This window comes from Hippocampus zosterae, chromosome 3 (genome assembly GCF_025434085.1).
Source record: "Hippocampus zosterae strain Florida chromosome 3, ASM2543408v3, whole genome shotgun sequence".
NCBI classification, from domain to species: Eukaryota; Metazoa; Chordata; class Actinopteri; order Syngnathiformes; family Syngnathidae; genus Hippocampus; species Hippocampus zosterae.
Window position 1 is genome coordinate 15,911,930 of NC_067453.1, and position 18,071 is coordinate 15,930,000.

At 40.5% G+C, this 18,071-nt stretch overlaps 1 protein-coding gene across 1 annotated transcript in view; it reads left to right on the forward strand.

Annotated features, from left to right (window-relative positions):
* Positions 1 to 17,415, forward strand: part of LOC127597297 (hepatocyte growth factor) — a 32,485-nt gene extending 15,070 nt beyond the window's left edge. Inside the window, exons 7-18 of the mRNA XM_052060259.1 lie at positions 253 to 371; positions 3,443 to 3,608; positions 4,783 to 4,910; positions 5,713 to 5,806; positions 10,549 to 10,679; positions 11,169 to 11,198; positions 11,902 to 12,007; positions 12,218 to 12,292; positions 12,360 to 12,509; positions 12,589 to 12,695; positions 13,512 to 13,654; positions 14,785 to 17,415. Coding sequence (XP_051916219.1) covers positions 253 to 371; positions 3,443 to 3,608; positions 4,783 to 4,910; positions 5,713 to 5,806; positions 10,549 to 10,679; positions 11,169 to 11,198; positions 11,902 to 12,007; positions 12,218 to 12,292; positions 12,360 to 12,509; positions 12,589 to 12,695; positions 13,512 to 13,654; positions 14,785 to 14,970 — 1,435 coding nt within the window. The 3' untranslated portion in view covers positions 14,971 to 17,415. The remainder of the gene's footprint in view (positions 1 to 252; positions 372 to 3,442; positions 3,609 to 4,782; positions 4,911 to 5,712; positions 5,807 to 10,548; positions 10,680 to 11,168; positions 11,199 to 11,901; positions 12,008 to 12,217; positions 12,293 to 12,359; positions 12,510 to 12,588; positions 12,696 to 13,511; positions 13,655 to 14,784) is intronic.
* The last annotated feature ends 656 nt before the right edge of the window (positions 17,416 to 18,071 follow it).

The following is an 18,071-nucleotide window of genomic DNA, read 5'->3' on the forward strand; positions in this document are numbered from 1 at the left end:
TTTCAAGACAAACAAACCGTGAAAGTGCAGACAAGAGAGTAAAACAAGTGAAATTATCGTGTTTCTGGAAACCAGGCCATACAGTGATAACACTGATGAAGTTAGCAGCGAGTCCTGCAGTCTCTTATTTGATTAATTGACTGATTAAGAAGCCGTCCTGGAAATCATGCCGCTGTATGTTTCATTGAAAGCAAGTAATTTGATATGAGTGATGCTGCTCAATCTTACTTTTTGATGCATGTTTCACATTAGGTATCCCAACAAGGGCCTTGATGATAACTACTGTAGGAATCCAGACGGACGCCAAAGGCCCTGGTGCTTCACCACGGACCCAAACACAAGCTGGGAATACTGTGCCATCAAAGTTTGTGGTAATGCAACACGTGGTGATTTTATTGAATCCATTAGAGTGGCATTTAAAGTGTGATATGTGTGCAACTATTGGTGTGTGAGCGACATCTAGTGGTACTTTAAAGAATCACAAAATTAAATGTTTGAATGTTGCATCATGTTACAGTGGCTTTTTTTTATTATAGTCCAGGGGAGTTGTTAAGTACAGTTCAGTTGTGTCTAAATTTTAAGCACAGTACATGTGCTTTTAATTTTGAAGAACTGTATTTTTAAAACATTCATTTTATTATTTAGCTTTGATTTGCAATTCATTTTAAATAAATACATTATTATTTAAGTACAGTTCTTAATGTTCAAACTGGGCATAGTAGTACAGTGATTGACAATAGTATGACTGTATGATGGTTTTAAAAAAACTGTCATTTTTAATGCACACTTATTTAAATGTTGGTCTTTATGGTGGTACGCCGTGCTGAGATATAAATATTAAAACAAATTATTCCATTAAAATATAATACCACATATAAGCTAAAGGTAAAAACCAAAATAAATGTTTGAGAACAACCTGCTCTAAGAGAGGAAATTCAAATGTATTTTATTTAAAAGGGATCTACAACTGAACTGCACTTAGCAAATGTATTTGAAACAAGTTCAAGCCACTGTAACACTAGGCCTAATCAATATTTAATTCAGCGATTCATAATCATTGGAACAACACTTTGAGTTTAAAGAAAAATCTCTTTTTGATGGAGGGCAAAACGATGCTTGTATAATCTGTGAAAAAGTGAAGAAACATTTTCCAAAATGACAACAATTTCATTCAGCAAGAAACATACTTGATTGACAAAAGAAAATGATGTGGTGGGCTGGATTGGGACCATGTGCTGTAATGTGGTTGAAAAGGACCCTTTCAAAGGCAATGAGTCCTCTGTGAAGTGAGGCTGCTGTCGTGTCATCAGCCTGCTTGGCACCATGTATACTACGAGGGCACTCTTCCGTGGGGATCCACCAGTGATTCAGTGTCCCCTCCTCTCCCTTTAAAAATAAAATAAATAAATAAATCCTCTAACACCTCCTCGTTGTCCCTCTTATGGAGGTTTGTTGGAAACGGAGCAAGTTTACGACCCAGTGAGTCTTAATGAAAACAAGGCAGGGAGAGTGAGGGAGCACAGTGTTAATGTTTGAAATTAGTTGTTGTTGTTGGGGTTTTTTTGAACATCTAAACGTTGTTTTTGGATTCATTCTTTAAAGGCCCAAGAGTTAATTAAATGGCTGCTTTTGAAAGCATAGGGAGGAGTGGGGACATAAGCTGGAGTCATGCTTGCTCAATATAAAACACAATCATTTAGAAGTCACATATATTGCACAGGGCGGCACGATGGTCCAGTGGTTGCGCGTCGATCTCAGTGCAGAGGTCGTGGGTTCGATCCAGGCTCCGGCCTTCCTGTGTGGAGTTTGCATGTTCTCCCCGGGACTGCGTGGTTTTTCTGCGGGTGCTCTGGTTTTCTCCCATATTCTAAAAACATGGCATGGTAGGCTGATTCAACACTCTAAATTGTTCCGAGGTGTGAGTGTGAGCGCGGATGTTTGTTTGTCTCTGTGTGCCCTGTGATTGGCTGGGAACAGTTTCAGGGTACTGTATACCCCGCCTACTGCCCAAAGACAGCTGAGATAGGCTCCGCGACCCTTGCGAGGATAAAGCAGACTGGAAAATGGATGGATGGACATGCTGATGTGCACGCCTTAGGCTGATGGTGGCAGAATTGTGACAAAAGTAGAGTCGATTATATCTAGAAGAAGTAGACAGAGTGTTGCGTCTTGTTGTGTGTGTCAAATCGCCACCTGGGGGCAGTATATTACAGGCACGGATACAGAGTCCGCCACTCATTGCCATGCGGTCAGTCTTGACCGAGGATAAAGAACATGGCTCGGAGAATTTTTCTATTATCGGTCTAAATGTGTTGCTCTGCAGTTTGTGTTCAAATATCCGTTTCATTCAAAGGGGGAAGAATACATGGTTTATATTGCTTTTTTTGTCATACTTGAGTTGATACAAAAAAAAAAAATCATGGACAGTAAATACGATTTTGGTGAGCTGAATAGATGAGACTGTAAATCTCCTGGGATGGGGAAAATCCATAGCTAAATCACAGCTTTGTGTAAGCTGCAGGAGTTCAAGCTTGGGAAAATGTTACGCCTTATAGTTCCAATTTTCTGGTACATACAGAACGCACATGTTTTAAACTATATTACGTTGTTATCTCAGCACTTATGATGCAACATTCTGGTACCGGGTATTTAGAAACACATGCAGTCGCTCTTTGCTAAACAAGTCTGAGTCTCTGGGACTTTATAATGTCGGTGCAGGTGCAGAATAGCCTACGGATAAGCATGCAAAATGGCAGGCATATTATCTGGGAAGGAGTCTGTGTGTGTGTGTGTGTGTATCTGTGGGGGGGTGGGGTGAATTATTTGAGTCATTTCATAATTTGTCTGCACACTTTGCTGCACCCTGGGAATGGTCTCGCCTCTTTAATTCTCATGCTCTCCCTTATCTAATCATTCATCTCACTCTTGTCTCTCATCTCGTCTTTAGTCGGATAAGTTTTTTTTTATAATAATTTGCCAAGAATTGAAATTTTAATTGAAATAAAATATAATAACATTTTCAAGAACTACATTAATTTAAAAACATGGATTATTTATTATACGTGTAATTTAATAAATAGTTTGTCTGACAATTAAAGATAAAATGAAAACATGACAAAAAATGATTTATCCATAAAATATTAATTCTGGAGGGCATTTAAATATAATTAAGTGATTTGACTGGTCAATATCCGTGTAATTAATCAAATACAAATTACAAAAAAATGGTTGCCAAATCTCATATATGAAAGTCATCAAACAAAGTTAATTATTTAAAAAAAATAAAGTTTGAAATGGAAAATACATAACTGGTGTATTTGTGTACCCTTTGTGTCTGTAATACTGCATACAATATGATTCATGAAATAGCGTGTGGACTATTTTTTTTTTTTTTATATTTTCCATCTAGCGTCTCCTTGCTTGCTGTTTTTTGCCTCCGCAGAATCTCCTCTCAAAAGGACCACAGTGGAAACCAGCGAGTGTTATCAGGACAAAGGAGAAGCTTACAGGGGGACGGTGGACATGACCCCCACTGGTCTCAACTGCCAACGCTGGGACTCTCAGTACCCCCACAACCACTCCTTCATCCCGCAGGCATACACTTGCAAGTGAGTCACCCATCCATCCATCACTCACTCAGTCTGCATGAAGGTAACAGTGGATCGAAAAAGTCAAAATACCCCTGCTCTTATTGCCATTTTGTTGTACAGTATGCATAAAATAGGAGACCAAGATAAATCCATAGAAATCTTTTTTTCCGCCATTAATGTAACTAATAATCTGTACAACTCAATCTTTATAAGAAGTCAAAGTAAATAAGTGAGATATGATTGGACGTGTGCACACCCTCTTATAAATTTGCCCACTTATACACTTACGAAGTTAAATATGCTGTAACCCAGTTATAGTTAGTCTCTAAGTTACAGTTATAATTACTTAGTTCAAGTAACTTGCAGTTAAAGTTACATAATTGTCCGTTATAGTTAAATTCTTTGTTACAACCTGGAGATTTGGCCGTGCTCAAAATTTATATATTACTGGTACATTTAAACAAGAGCTACAGTATATATGAGTTAACACTCACCTGTCACCATTCAAGGTGCCACCGATTAACCGCAAATAAATTTTAACTGTTTTAGTCGGCTTTTCCTGACATTTTTCGGTCATATATTTCATCAGAAACCATAGTCTACAGAGAGCTTCCACGGCACCAGAGAGATCTTATTGTTCATAAGAATCAGTCAAGAGATGGGTACAAAATAATTTCCAAAACATTAAATTCTCAATGGAGCAATGAAACACAGTCAACTCTGATTGGACAAAGTCTGGCCCCACAATGACATTTCCAAAAACTGGACATCTCGCCAAAATTGATAAGATGAGAAGAAATCTGTTCAGGAAGGTTGCCAAGATGTCGACAGCAACATCTAAACTGCTGCAGGAATTTCTGGCAAGTACTGGCTGTTTAGCACATGTGCCAACAATCTTCAATCTTTTTCATTCATCTGGGCTATGTTGGTTAGGGTGGCAAAACGGAAGCCCGAAGAGGGTGTTCACACTTGTGCAACCACTCTATCTTCGTTGTTTATTTTCACGCCACCTCTCAACAAGATATATATTTTTTTTCAGTTGAGTTGTACAGGTTATGGGCCATACGAATGTAGGAAATCATTCCTAAAATGATTTTCCATGGGACATGTTTTTTGTATAACACAAACCTGTCACTTGAACAGGGGTGTGCCGATTTTTTATATTCACTGTACATTTCTTGCCGTTTTCCAGGGATTTGAAAGAAAACTACTGCCGGAATCCAGATGGCCAAGAATTCCCATGGTGCTTTACAACGGACCCGAGAGTACGCACCATGTTGTGCACCAACATCCCTCAGTGCGGCTCCCAAAACAAGCCTGGTGAGAGACTGGCTTTGCGTTCCAAAATAGCAGTGGCTAGATTCCTTTTCTCACAATAACAGTTATACTTTACCCAACTTGCAATGTACACCGCACACATTCCATTGTTGTTGTATTTTCACCTCGTCCCCGTGGGGAGCTGTAGGAGTGTGGGAAGGGCTCGCCACCACGCCTCACACAAACAAAGCCTGATGCTGCGGACGGATTAGAGTGGTCTGGTATGATTCTTGTGGACTATAACGGACAGAAAATACTCATACTCCCATTAGATCTGAACGACGATAGATATGACCAAATTTGTTGTATTCTGCAGTACAATTGACGATGAAGGCTACTTTTTGAGATAGTTTGCTGTGGGATCTGGATCACAGCGTATTTGTCCAGATAAATGAAGCATGATAACAAGTGAGAAACAAAACATTCAGTACACCTCTCAGTGTTTAATGTCACAGTCTAATGGTCCCTCTTGCGTTCATCTGTCAATGTGACCCACTCGATGGATAATCACCCAAAAATAACAGCACACAAAAGAAGAGGAAAAAATAAGGCTAGCAAGACAAATGTAATCTTTATTTTCTTTTCCTGCATTTTGTAATGGGTCACCACAACCAGACGTTTCACAATACCTGCCATGTAAATGAAATGAGATCATGCAGCAACATGAAGAACTTTCACTGCAGACTGTTGATTTCCGTTTTACCTTCTTGAATAAGAATGAGGAACTTCTAAGTGAATTCACATTTCCATACCTGTATTTGAAGCTCACGGCGCTTCATTCCATTTCTTTTGTTGTTCAATTCAGACTGCTACGAAGGCTTCGGAGAGAAATACCGAGGGGAGCAGTCGAGGACAAGATACAAACTGCTTTGCGCCCCTTGGGGGGAGCACAGCAACAGGTGAGCACTCTACACCCGTCCCGAGCACCCAACTATTTTTATGTAGACATTTCACCATTCTGTCACACATTCTTCCTGGTCGAGGCATTTCATACATACATTTAAGAAAATGTCTTATGCAAACCTGATGATGGAGGTTTGATTCCAAGTCTGAGAAGCTACAGCCTCCACTTTTCTTTAATACTATTTATGACATCCACTCCATTTGACCACCTCACCGATACTGTAGGTCTCGGAAAATTTATTTGGATTTTTTAAATTGTTTTCGTAAAATATGTATATTTTGGAGTATATCTGGCAGTACAACCCCAAACACAGCAAGTCAGTCCCTTTCTGACACCCTAAATTACCTTGCCACTGACTGTTCATAAACATCATGAAAAGGTCTCTAGTACTTGCCTCGTTGTCTTACATCGTGAACGGCAGCTGGTCTCGCAGCTGACACTGATGATCCAAAAAGGCAGCGACCCAGGAAAAAAAGAAGGCACAAGAATCCTGGCTTTAACACACTGTCTAAAATTAGTTGGCCTTAAATCGTATTCCTTCGTTGTGGGCAATTGTAAGCTTCCAGCTTTTGTGGTAACAGTTTGGCAGATGTCTGTGGAACCTTACCAAGCGTTCAACTTGATTTTCCAAAAATGAATGCCTTAATTACGATGAAAAATGAGACTTCTTAAACATTTAAACCACCATTCAAAGGACTTAAAATTGCCATAGATGCTATAAAGAGCAATGTGATATTTTCTGGGAAACGCTTGAAAGACTTTAATGACTGGAATTAATCTGGATCAAGGAAAAAAAAATCCATTATCACATCATTGACTTGGAACTTATCCCAGATGACTGAGGCAAGATATAGACAAACATCCATTTAGACTCTTATTCACACCTAGGCACAATAAAGAGTTTCCAGTAAACCTAACATGCATGTTTTTTGAATGTGGGTGTGGGACCTGGAGAAAAACGACTCAAACTCAGCACCTCTCGACTGTAAGACAGACATGCTAACCATGACCCTCCTGTGCTGCCTGGCATAATATTTCTCACATAAAATCATTTGTAGATGAGAAGTCCAAAACTTAATCAAAGTGGCATTGAAAAAAAGTTTTTAAAAGTCTTGATTTAGAGGACAAAACTACTATTGCAGCATGTCTCTGCGCATGAAACAAAGTCAATGCTTGGAGTTTGATGTGGAAGGACACATGCCGGAACTACAACATTGACACTCCAACATCTTGTAGACTTTTTTTTTCCTTCCAGACAAATGGGCTAAGCTACAGCCAACTTCATGGGCCTGATTTACTAAGATCCCAAATTGCGTTTGATAAATTGAAATTGTGGGAGATGCCCGCAAGTGCAAATTGAAGTTCGCAGTGAACGAATTGGAAGTGTTCATGGAAGAGGCAAAAAAGAAATAGATTCCTTTGTTAGGTTGCTAGCTTCCCCCAAATTAATAAGAGCCATAAGATAAGATAAGATATCCTTTATTCGTCCCACACTGGGGAAATTTACAGCCTCCAGCAGCAAGAATGTATGTAGAAAGAAGAAATGAGTTTTGTTTAGTTGAGCTCTCCTGTGAAATTGGATGTATGTGCCCATCCTACAAATCTTTGTTTTGAAAACTCATGACGCCACACCTGAAGAACTGCTCTGGGAAAAGCCTGCACCATTGTAGGTTGGTGATTCTCATTGGTGATATGGCATGACTCCATCTTGTGACTGTCTTCAAAGACTTTGGTCAATCCAGAAGCTGCAAACTTGCACTGTGTAGACCATAGGTGTCAAGCTCAGGTCCTGGAGGGCCACTGTCCTGCATGTTTTCCAATTCACCCTGTTGCAACACACCTGATTCAAATGATCAGATCATCAGCAAGCTCTGCGGAAGCCTGACATTCAACCTGCTCATTTGAATCAGGTGTGTGGCAACACGGAGACTTGGAAAACATGCAGGACAGTGGCCCTCCAGGACCTGAGTTTGACACCTATGTTGTTGACCGGAGGTTAGGCAAACTAAGGGCCGGATCCGCCCCGTTGGTCTTTTTAACCCGGCCCGCCAAAGATTGGTACACAGTTAAGGTTCAATGTCAATGTATTCATTTCATTTTGGACTTGTAATGACGGACATTTCAACGCCAGGCGCTGCAGTTACTTGAAGTTGCAGAGCACGGGGGGGGGGGGGGGGGGGATGATACGGAAACCCGCAGTTGGGCCAAGTCAAGCAAATCCCGTTCGATACGACGGAATAAGTGTGTCGTGCCGCTATCATCATTGGATCCAAAACAGTGAAATGCAATTGACTCTTTATTTCAGGGAGTTTTACTGGAAAAGCAAACATTTTTACGTCCTGTAGATCATGGCATCCAAATGAAGAGGAACAGTAATGGCTGCGGAAGAGAAAGTGAAGTTTATCTGATCAAACGAAGAAGGTTACAAAGTACAAAACATTCAGGAGATGCTTGGAGTCTGAAAGACTTAAATCTACGAGACTTTGAAAACGAGGAAGTGATTCTTGCTCAGTCCAATTCTGGCTATTTCCATGCTCAAAGTGAATTGCTTGCGGCTCGACGGATAGGCGAGTAAATAAACACTTCCTGGAATGGTTTGACTGTTATCGTGCTAAAAACTTTCCGCAAACTGGACCGCTAATGAGAGGAAGCGAGTTCCATAGCGCTATGGGCGTCGAATACTTCGAAGCGTCCCGTGGCTGGGTTCAAAAGTTTGTTGCACGAGATCAGCTGAGCAACGCTGTCTTGTGTGCTGATCAAGGGGAGGTCAAGTTCGAGACAGTGAGTGAGTGGAAAGAAAGCCACCAAGTCTTTTAATCGTCTCATTTTGTAACAAATAGTACTAACTTTGTTATATTTTGTCATATACCTGTCCTGAATGCTGCAGTTTTTGGGCAGTATAGTGTTGAACTTTGGAGTTTGTGTTGTCACACATGTACAGTATGTTGTTAACATACTTGGACCTTCTTACAGGACATACACCACAAACAGTTGTTTCACTGTTCTCATTAAAAAATTATGGTAATACTTTAATGCTTTTGTTCTGTTGATGTTTGGCATGGACTGTCAACATCTACATTTTTTTATATGTACCGTATCTTGTGCTGACCCGGCCCACCTGTCAAATTTAGAAATCAATGTGGCCCCCGAGCCAAAAAGTTTGCCAACTCCTGGTGTAGACGATAATCCGCAAAAATATTTTGTTTTTGGCATCTTGAAATTGTTAACACCAGCAGAGCAGATTCATTCATCATCATCCATCACGATCAGTTTGAATCGACTCCTTCTAGAAAATAAAAAAAAAATAACATGCCTGTTTGGAAGATGCCATTCTGTGTGTGCCCACTTGATAGATCAGCAGCTTCATCTGTGTGAAATATTCACCCATATTTACCTATTGTAGAACCTTTATCCATTTTTGCATATCATTGTAACCAGCCAGGTGTCGCAGTACTTGAATCCATCTTTTATAGCAGAGAGTGTTTGTGCAGCTCCACCTCCTACTTGCAGTCGATATTCGTTTTATGATGAAACCCTCTTCAGAACTCTTCATAACCTGTGAAAACGCTTCCCCTTGAGATGACCTAAGTCAACATGAATGACTCCTGATGGGGGCAATGACCTCTGACTCCGCACCCCTCCTCTGCTGAAACACTTCAAAGCCATTCCGATGAACGCCCTGGCTCCCGCCCAGAGGGGTCAGAGGTCAAGGTTTAGGGAGTCAACCAGAAAATTGTCTGTTAAGCTCATGGTTTGATATTCAACAAACACGAGAGATCATTTGTCAAACCTCGCCGTAGTGTTCCTATATGGATGAGCGTGGAGGGATTTTCGCAGGAGGCAGAACCATGTGTCAAAGAGTGTAGGTGGCTGTTTTTGTGAGTAATTCCTCTGCGCATCACCTCCTTATCTTGTCCCGCAGGACAAAGAGCCCACACAGCTGTGTACTTCCACTAGCCAGATCGTATCGCCGTGCATTTGCTCAGCTTTTACGAGAAACTCAATTGCTTGAAAGTCTCTCTTTATGACAAAATGGAGCAAGGGCTTTCTTGAGTTTGTTTTGCATCTTTGCCCTTATTTTGCTCAGGCCAAATAAATGGGCGTTTTGAGGGATTTTCCATTCTTGGACACGTCAAATTTTACAAGCGTATTTAAGAATTCAGCCCGTGAAGACAGTTTCCCTGGGCAACATGAGCATTGTCTATTACAAGTAGAATCACCAAAAAAGTTGAACAAACCCTTTCTGCAAATGCAAGAAATGTCAGATATGTTCGACACTTCAAAAACAAAACTTGGTCCTTTCATTTCTTCTGACTGCAAGCAAATTTGAATTACTTACACTTGGCAGATGGAAAAAGCTAAATTACAAAAGGTTTGAGTTTTTGTCTCTACATGGTGGGTGAATGCGGGTGTAGCCTGGTGTAAAAATTTGATGACTCATCATAAAACACACAAATAACTGCACAAGGTCAGAACCAAACCAAACATTTCACTTAGAATCATTAAGTTTGGTAGGCACATCTATCATCACTCGATGCACAAAAAATTCTCAAAAACTCATGCCTGAAAATACAAAGGAAGCTTCCCAAGTTGGTTTGAAGCAGCAATATTGTGGTAATTTGGGCCATTTCCAAGTGCCCTTATGTCAGACTGTGACCACATTTGAATGATTATTTTCATTTGTTCCGTTTTTGTGGTCATGAATGATTAGTTTATGATTCATTCCGTGTTTTATAGCGGTGAGAGAGGAGTGACAGTTGCAGGCCTTGAGAGGAACTACTGCAGAAACCCTGATAAGGACAAGCATGGACCATGGTGTTACACCAACAGTTCTGCCATTCGTTGGGACTACTGCAACGTGAAACCATGTAGGTGTGCAGTTAGGAACATGAAACCCCAGGAATTTGTGGGATACTAAAAGCTTGCATAGTAGCACACACGCATTTTTAACAAACCAGAATTTGTCTGAGAGGAGTGCAAAACAGATCTGTGCGACGTGATGACACGAAAATGGCCTCACAAAGAATGTCGGAAACGAGTTAATTGTCACATACGAAACCTTGCTGTTAGAAAGTGACTCGTAGTGTCGTGGCCGCATACGTGGATACTAGGTATACCAACTAAAGTGATACAATTTTGCTGTTCAGTAGAAAATCCACACAGTACTCTATGGTCCTGCTTTCCACACTCCAGACTAATAGGACATGACAAATAGAGGGTCGCTGTTGGCCGTGGCATTTGACCTGCAGTAAATGCAAACTGTCTTGTGTATTGCGGAGGCTGGGGGGTCTTTCCCCTCCTCTCTTATTTGTATCTGTTAATCCTATCTGACCCCCTTATTTGTCTCCCATGTGCAGGTGATGCTTCCCAGAACACAATTTCACTAGGTGAGTGTCTCGGCCAGCTCATCAGTCTGCTTTTATCTGATTCTGATTGAATGGCATGGCAGAAAAGCGGTCATCCTTATATGTACACTTGTTACGGTGTGCAACATCGTGTGTGTGTGTGTGTGTGTGTGTTAATGTGCGTGTGTGTGTGATTAAGCAGAAGCGCAACATTTAATCTGTTCCTCCGGCTATGACACATCAAAAGATGAACTGCTATAAGTTCAGCCTTTAGCTTCATTTTTTTCCCATTAATGCCATGTGTGAACAGTCAATTATTGCCTTCATTAATGACCTCCTTAACATAGCTGCTTCTGTTTTATGAGTGAGTTTCGTAGTGGTGTAATGAACCAATTCAGTTGGATGCACACACTCTATCCGGCAGAGAATTGTCAAACTCCATCAACAGTTGACCGTTATTATAGTTGCCATGATGCTGTTGTTGTTTTTTTTTTTGTGTTTTTTTTAACACAAACAAGTGATATATTTTGCAAAGAACTGGTTTAAAAATAGGAATAGGCGAATTCTCACATGGCGTATTCCAAATATGTGGGAATTCACTGCACTCACAGACATATGTTCGTCCTCCTCCAAGAAAATTGACATAAATTACAGCATTTTATCGTCACCTATTGTAGTTGTGAATTAGTTGTCTTTGTGAAAGACAAAAAACAAATCTTGTGTTTGTGTTTGCATGCTCGTGCAGGTGAGCTGTCCTCTGTTGGCTGTTTTGTCCATAAGAGGCCCCGAATCGTTGGAGGAGGTCCGGTGAGCGTGTCAGCCGGCAGCTGGATGGTCAGCATACAAAAAGGGTATGGCTGAGTCTTTATTATTCTGTGCGTTTTTCAACACTCTTGAAGGGCACGCAGCCTTCCGGCAACTTAAACACCATCATTAATATTCCATGCGGCTGCTTTCGAAACATCATTTAATGCCATGTAAATTTCACAGGTATTAATCTGCTCTGTATCCGTTGATCAATTCTAATTGATGTAATTGATTATTTTGGATGTCCTTTGTAGGCCAGCGCACTGGTGTGGGGGTTCGCTGGTACGAGAAGAGTGGGTGCTCACAGACAGACAGTGCTTCTCCTCATGGTACCTTCACAATTGTTCGACTTTTTTTTTTTTTAATTAACCATCTAACGCTTGCACTATACATCAGCGTTCCGGACCTAAGCGAGTATCGGGTGTGGCTGGGCGTGTCCAATATTGCAGCCAACACGTCCGATTGGGCAACGAGACAGGAAGTGCGCATCGCGCAGGTGATATGTGGCCCCGATGGTTCCAGTTTAGCCCTGCTAAGGCTCTCCAAGTGAGTGACGCGATCCGGTTATAGATTGTATGTAGTTGCGCACAAAAATGCACACTGTGCTTTTTCTATTTTGTTGCAGGCCTGCACTCCCCGCTGACAACGTGCACACCATTCAGCTGCCCGTAGACGGCTGCTCCATCCCTGAAGGAACCCTCTGTAAAATGTATGGATGGGGGGAGACCAAAGGTGCTTCTACTTTATAAACCCTATATATTTTTACCATTATTTTTATAATCCACTTTTGTTTCCAGTGTTTACAAGATATTGCTGTAGCCAGATTTAATAATGTCCTCGTATTATGAGCATATATCACATCAGTTTTGGCTAAAAAAGATATTTGAAAACATTCAACAATTTTGAATGGCATTTTACTATTGATGCATATCATCATCATCATTATCTTTCATATAATTATAATCATCAATGTCATTATAATCCAAATCTTTTGAAGACAACAGCATTTAAAATATGTTCATATTAGGGTTCATATTGTTTTTTTAACTAATATCATAAAAAGTTGAAAATATAGTAACTGTATTCTGAATAACAGCAAGAAAAATATTATTTTTATTTTATTCATGTGCAATATTTTAATATTGTTTGTCATTTTATAATTTCTCTTTCATAAAATGTATTGCTTAATTATGTGTTGAGTAAATTATCGTGTAAAAATAATGCAATAAATACATAAATGTAAATAAATAAATAAATAAAATAAAGAAAACCAGTTTTCATGTTATTTCTGCTTATTATGCATTTATATTTTTTGTAAAAATAAGATGAATATATAATTTATTCTGTTAAAGAAAAATATGTGAATATAATTTTAAAACAGCAACAGTAGTTTTCCTTCATTTCTTTTGTTTAATGTATTATACTGAAAGTGTCACAATGATAAAGTAAAAAAAAGAAAAAAAAAGAAAAAAAAGGAAATCATTATATCAGTGCGTGTACCATGCAAACATTCACTCCAGGACTAAGTGGCACTCTCAACTTCCTCAGGTACAGGCCACGACAATGTCCTGAAGGCAGTCAACCTTCCGATGGTGAGCAACGAACGATGCCGAGAGCTGCACCGGGGCAGCCTGCACATCACAAATAGCAAAATCTGTGCGGGAGGACGCAGGAACGAGGGCGTGTGTGAGGTAAAGCCCCCCTTTCATGCTCGCCCGGCTCTTTGGAATCCGATAATTGTTCCCCTTGTGAATCGAAGCAAATCTTCCCGCTCTCGCTTCCTCGCTTGGATTTCAAAGATCTAAATCTTGAGCAAATTTGTGGTCTTAGCGTGTGGAGTTTGATGTAAAGTGGAGCAGCTGTGCGTTGTGCTACATTTCATCAGCGAGTCTAAGCCCTAAGCCTTTGTGGTTTCTAATGTTTTGGGAGAGCTGTGCTGCATCTCTAGTAACCACGAAAATGCATTTTGCTTGCTTCCAATACGAGGAAAATAACCTTTGATGTTGTTAGGCATTTTAATTACGACCATGCAGAGGTGGGAGAATGTCAAGTCCAGCATGCGCAAGTCAGAAGTCTCATCTTTTGAGACTTTTGCCCCAAGCTTCTGTGGCAAAAATCAAGTAATCAATGTCAAGGCTCACAATCAATAAAACTATGACGAAGCAATTAAATAGGTGGAATCAAATATGTACACCTTAACCTTTGTGCCATTTGCTCAGAAACCAAAACATTACAGAGATCCATTTGTAAGGAAAAAGTCTTACTTGTTTGTATGTATCAGATCTCACTATTCTCACCTTTACAAAGTGATGGCACATCCCTCCCAAAATGAGTGACATGCCAAACCATGATTTACCTTCTACTTTAAAGCAAAGCTGATCTTACATCAAAAGTGATTCAACACTGCAATCTATCCAGATCTGTTAGTCATGATAGTGGTTTACAAACCTGAATTTCATAGACAAACAGGAAAAGACCCACCTCCACACCGACCCTTTGAAAAATGTACTTAACGAACGAATATGTTCAATATTTTTGTGACAGTCTACAATTGGATTTCACGTGATGAATATAAAAGTCTATGGCAGCGAATGATTTAGTGACAAATCCACAAATATCTCTGCCCTCAATGGATGGTGGGTGACGTGCATAAAATGTACTTCTATTTGCTGGCACAAGGTCCAAGGACGAGATCATTAATGTTTCAGTCTACCACGTTTTTGTGACTTATTTGCATGGCACAAGATTTTTCGCATGTGAAATGTATACCCATCCATAAAGATCAGGAAATACACTGATTTAATTCATCCCAACCCCGCAGAGGGATTACGGCGGTCCTTTGGTGTGTCAGAACGGTGAAATCAAAGTCGTGGTTGGTGTGAGCGTCCACGGCAGAGGTTGCGCCCGTTTCAACCGGCCCGCCATCTTCATCAACGTGCCGTTTTACACACAATGGATCTACAAAGTCTTCAGGCATTACCCCGAGCCGGACCTGAGCACCGCATAACACGTAGCCAGGTTGTTACGCCGACATTGGAGCTGGCAAAACTACTTGGGAGGACTCCTTGGCGTGTAGTTTGTATGCGGATGAGAGGATTCCTTCATAATGGTGGATGACGAAGACAAATGGAAGATTTAAACACACCGGGAACAGATGTCACACTCACTCTGACAGCAAACGATGGTAATTAACCCCCCCCCCCAAAAAAAATACCCATCTGCTATTCAGGTGTTTAGTAGGGAATAAAAGCAGCTAATAGTAACAAGATGGCAGCCAAATCCCAATATAACATTTTACACAATGGTGGTTTAAAGTTTCGTGAGTGACGAAAATTTTTCAAACTTTGCTGTTAGAGAACATTTCTCCGTGTTTCTGTTAAAAAGTGAATTTTGAATAGCAAACAGTTTATGGATGAGATACATCGGAGTACATGGGCCACTATAAAGAGAAACAAATAAGGTTAAAGGTAAACTAGCTGCTAAAATATTAAAAAATAGAATTGGATTTTTTTCTGAAAAAAAGTCATGATACTGAAAGAGCCAAGCTGTAATTTTTTACTCTGCAAGGGCTGAGGAAAACAATTCAGATTTTTACAGAAAGGCATATGATGATCTAATTCTGTGAGAACAAAATCATAGGATTGCGAGAAAAGAGCTGCAGACTTACAAGAATAAATGGGTCATTTGTATGACATGAAATAAAAGAAAATAAGTGGAATTTTTACTGCGGGAATGATTTAATATTCCCCAAAAAGTAATGTTGCTTTATTTGACAAAAAAAAAACAAAACAATTTTGTTGTAAATTAAAACGTATACATTGTTGTTGTTACGTTACAGTGTTTCATCATGGCCTAATACTCGGAATTCAAAACAATTCCAAAAGCCAACTGGAGATCTCTTCAGAAATTCTTGATGCTCAATATTCCTCAGAAACATGAAAAGTGAAGCGGCAACTTTTGTAAAACACAAATTTGGCATCCTGCATTTGTGGGTCATGTATTGTTTTTTATTTCGTATTTGGGGCAGAAATTAAAAAAAAAAAAATCCAGTGTTGTTCCCACACAAACCTGTACTCTGAATAAAACATAAAGCGCATAATACATGCCCCTTTTGCTGACTATGATGGGGCACTGCCCCTCATGCGGCGGCACACTGGTACTGAAACACACAAAGGATGTGCTGCATGTATGAATACTTTGGATTCCTGGCATTACTTGAAACCTTTGAACACCAACGTGTGGTGGCTCGAAGGCGCCCCCGCCGGAGCACATTTGGCAGCCCGCTCGGCAGGCCACACTAGTCCTTTTGTGTACATAGTATTTAATGAGCGTGTTTGTGGCACTCCATGTTGGGTCTTAGAGACCTTTGGCGGAAGAGAGAAGCGAATGTCCGAGAGAGTATTCAGCCATTCATTCACACTGTAGATTTCAGTTCAGTCTTTGTTAAATGTGTGCGTGCGTGCCTGCATGCGTGTGTGTGTGTGTGTGTGCGTGTGTGTGTGTATTTTTTTTAAGCCAATAAACCTCACATCCATTCAAAGCCACTGATTGATGTCTATATACTTGTATAAATACAATACTGTATCGTATATGGATTATGTTTTTTTTTTCCCATGTGTTCTGTTCTGTGTCTGTCATAAAGATGTACAACCATCTGCGCTCACACTCACACCTTGGGACAATTTAGAGTGTTCCGTTAACCTACCATTCATGTTTTGGATTGTGGGAGGGAAGTGGAGAACCCGGAGAAAACCCACGCAGGCATGGGGAGAACATGCAAACTCAACACAGGAAGGCCGGAGCCGCAATCAAACCCTGCACCTATGCCTTGTGAGGCCGACGCGCTAACCAGTCGATCCCAGGGCCACCTAATAAGGCTTATCTCATCCAACAACATGAAACAAAAACAAAAAAAAGAATTTGTAACAAAATAATTTTCAATACTCAGAAGAACCATTTTTTTTAATACAAAACTCATGACTATGAATCAGAAGTTTTACATTTATTTAGTATGGTCTTTAAAACTCTTACATTTTGCTTGTATGCTGTCATGCTGGAAAATCAAGCCTTCCTTTTGTTAATGTACGTATGTACATGTAAGTGTTTTATCAACGTTTGGGAATGTTCTCACCTCCTGTTACCATGCCGGTGTCGAGGGTAAAGCTCAACTTTCCACACTGATGTCATAGCGTCCGATAGAATTTGTAACAAGCAAGCGATCTTTGTGCCCATCCCGACTTGCAAAACTTGGAAAAAACCACTGAAGGAGGAGGATGACCATCTACATGTGTTTGTGTCCGCCTGTACAGAAGTTTTTTTTTCTTCAGTATAACCCATCCACTTTCAAGTTAAACCCTTTCCTACCTAATATACAACATGTAAAACCCCCTTTTTTATGTTATGTGACTTAGCGTATCATGTGTCTCACCTATTAAATGTTTTTGTCATCAAATTGCCTTCATTGACTTGAGTGACAAGTGGAAGTGGAAGCTGTCGTATGCTCACCTTTCTGAAGATGGCGCCATAGTAGCATAGAGGTCCTTCTCAAAGTCACATGCAGGTCTTTACAAGTATCATGTTTTCGCCTAATTAGCTTTGTTTTTACACGAATAATGACGTCTTCAGGTTCTGACAAATGAGGTGTGTGCGCTACATGGCCCTTGTCACACCACCTTGACTCCGTGTGTGTGTGTGTGTGTGTGTGTGTGCGTGTGTGTGTGTGTGTGTGTGTGTGTGTGTGTGTGTGTGTGTGTGAAAGTGACGTGCGATACGCAGAATAAGTATCAAAATCAAGTGATGCTCCATTAAATGCATATTGCAGTTGGCAACAAAACACACGTGAATATGACGGCCTGTGTGGCTGAAACAGCACACAGTATGTGTCTGTATATATTCATTCATTCATTCATCTTCCGTACCGCTTGATCCTCACTAGGGTCGCGGGGGGTGCTGGAGCCCATCCCAGCCGTCTCCGGGCAGTAGGCGGGGGACACCCTGAATCGGTTGCCAGCCAATCGCAGGGCACACATAGACGAACAACCATCCACGCTCACACTCACACCGAGGGACAATTTAGAGTGTTCAATCAGCCTGCCATGCATATTTTTG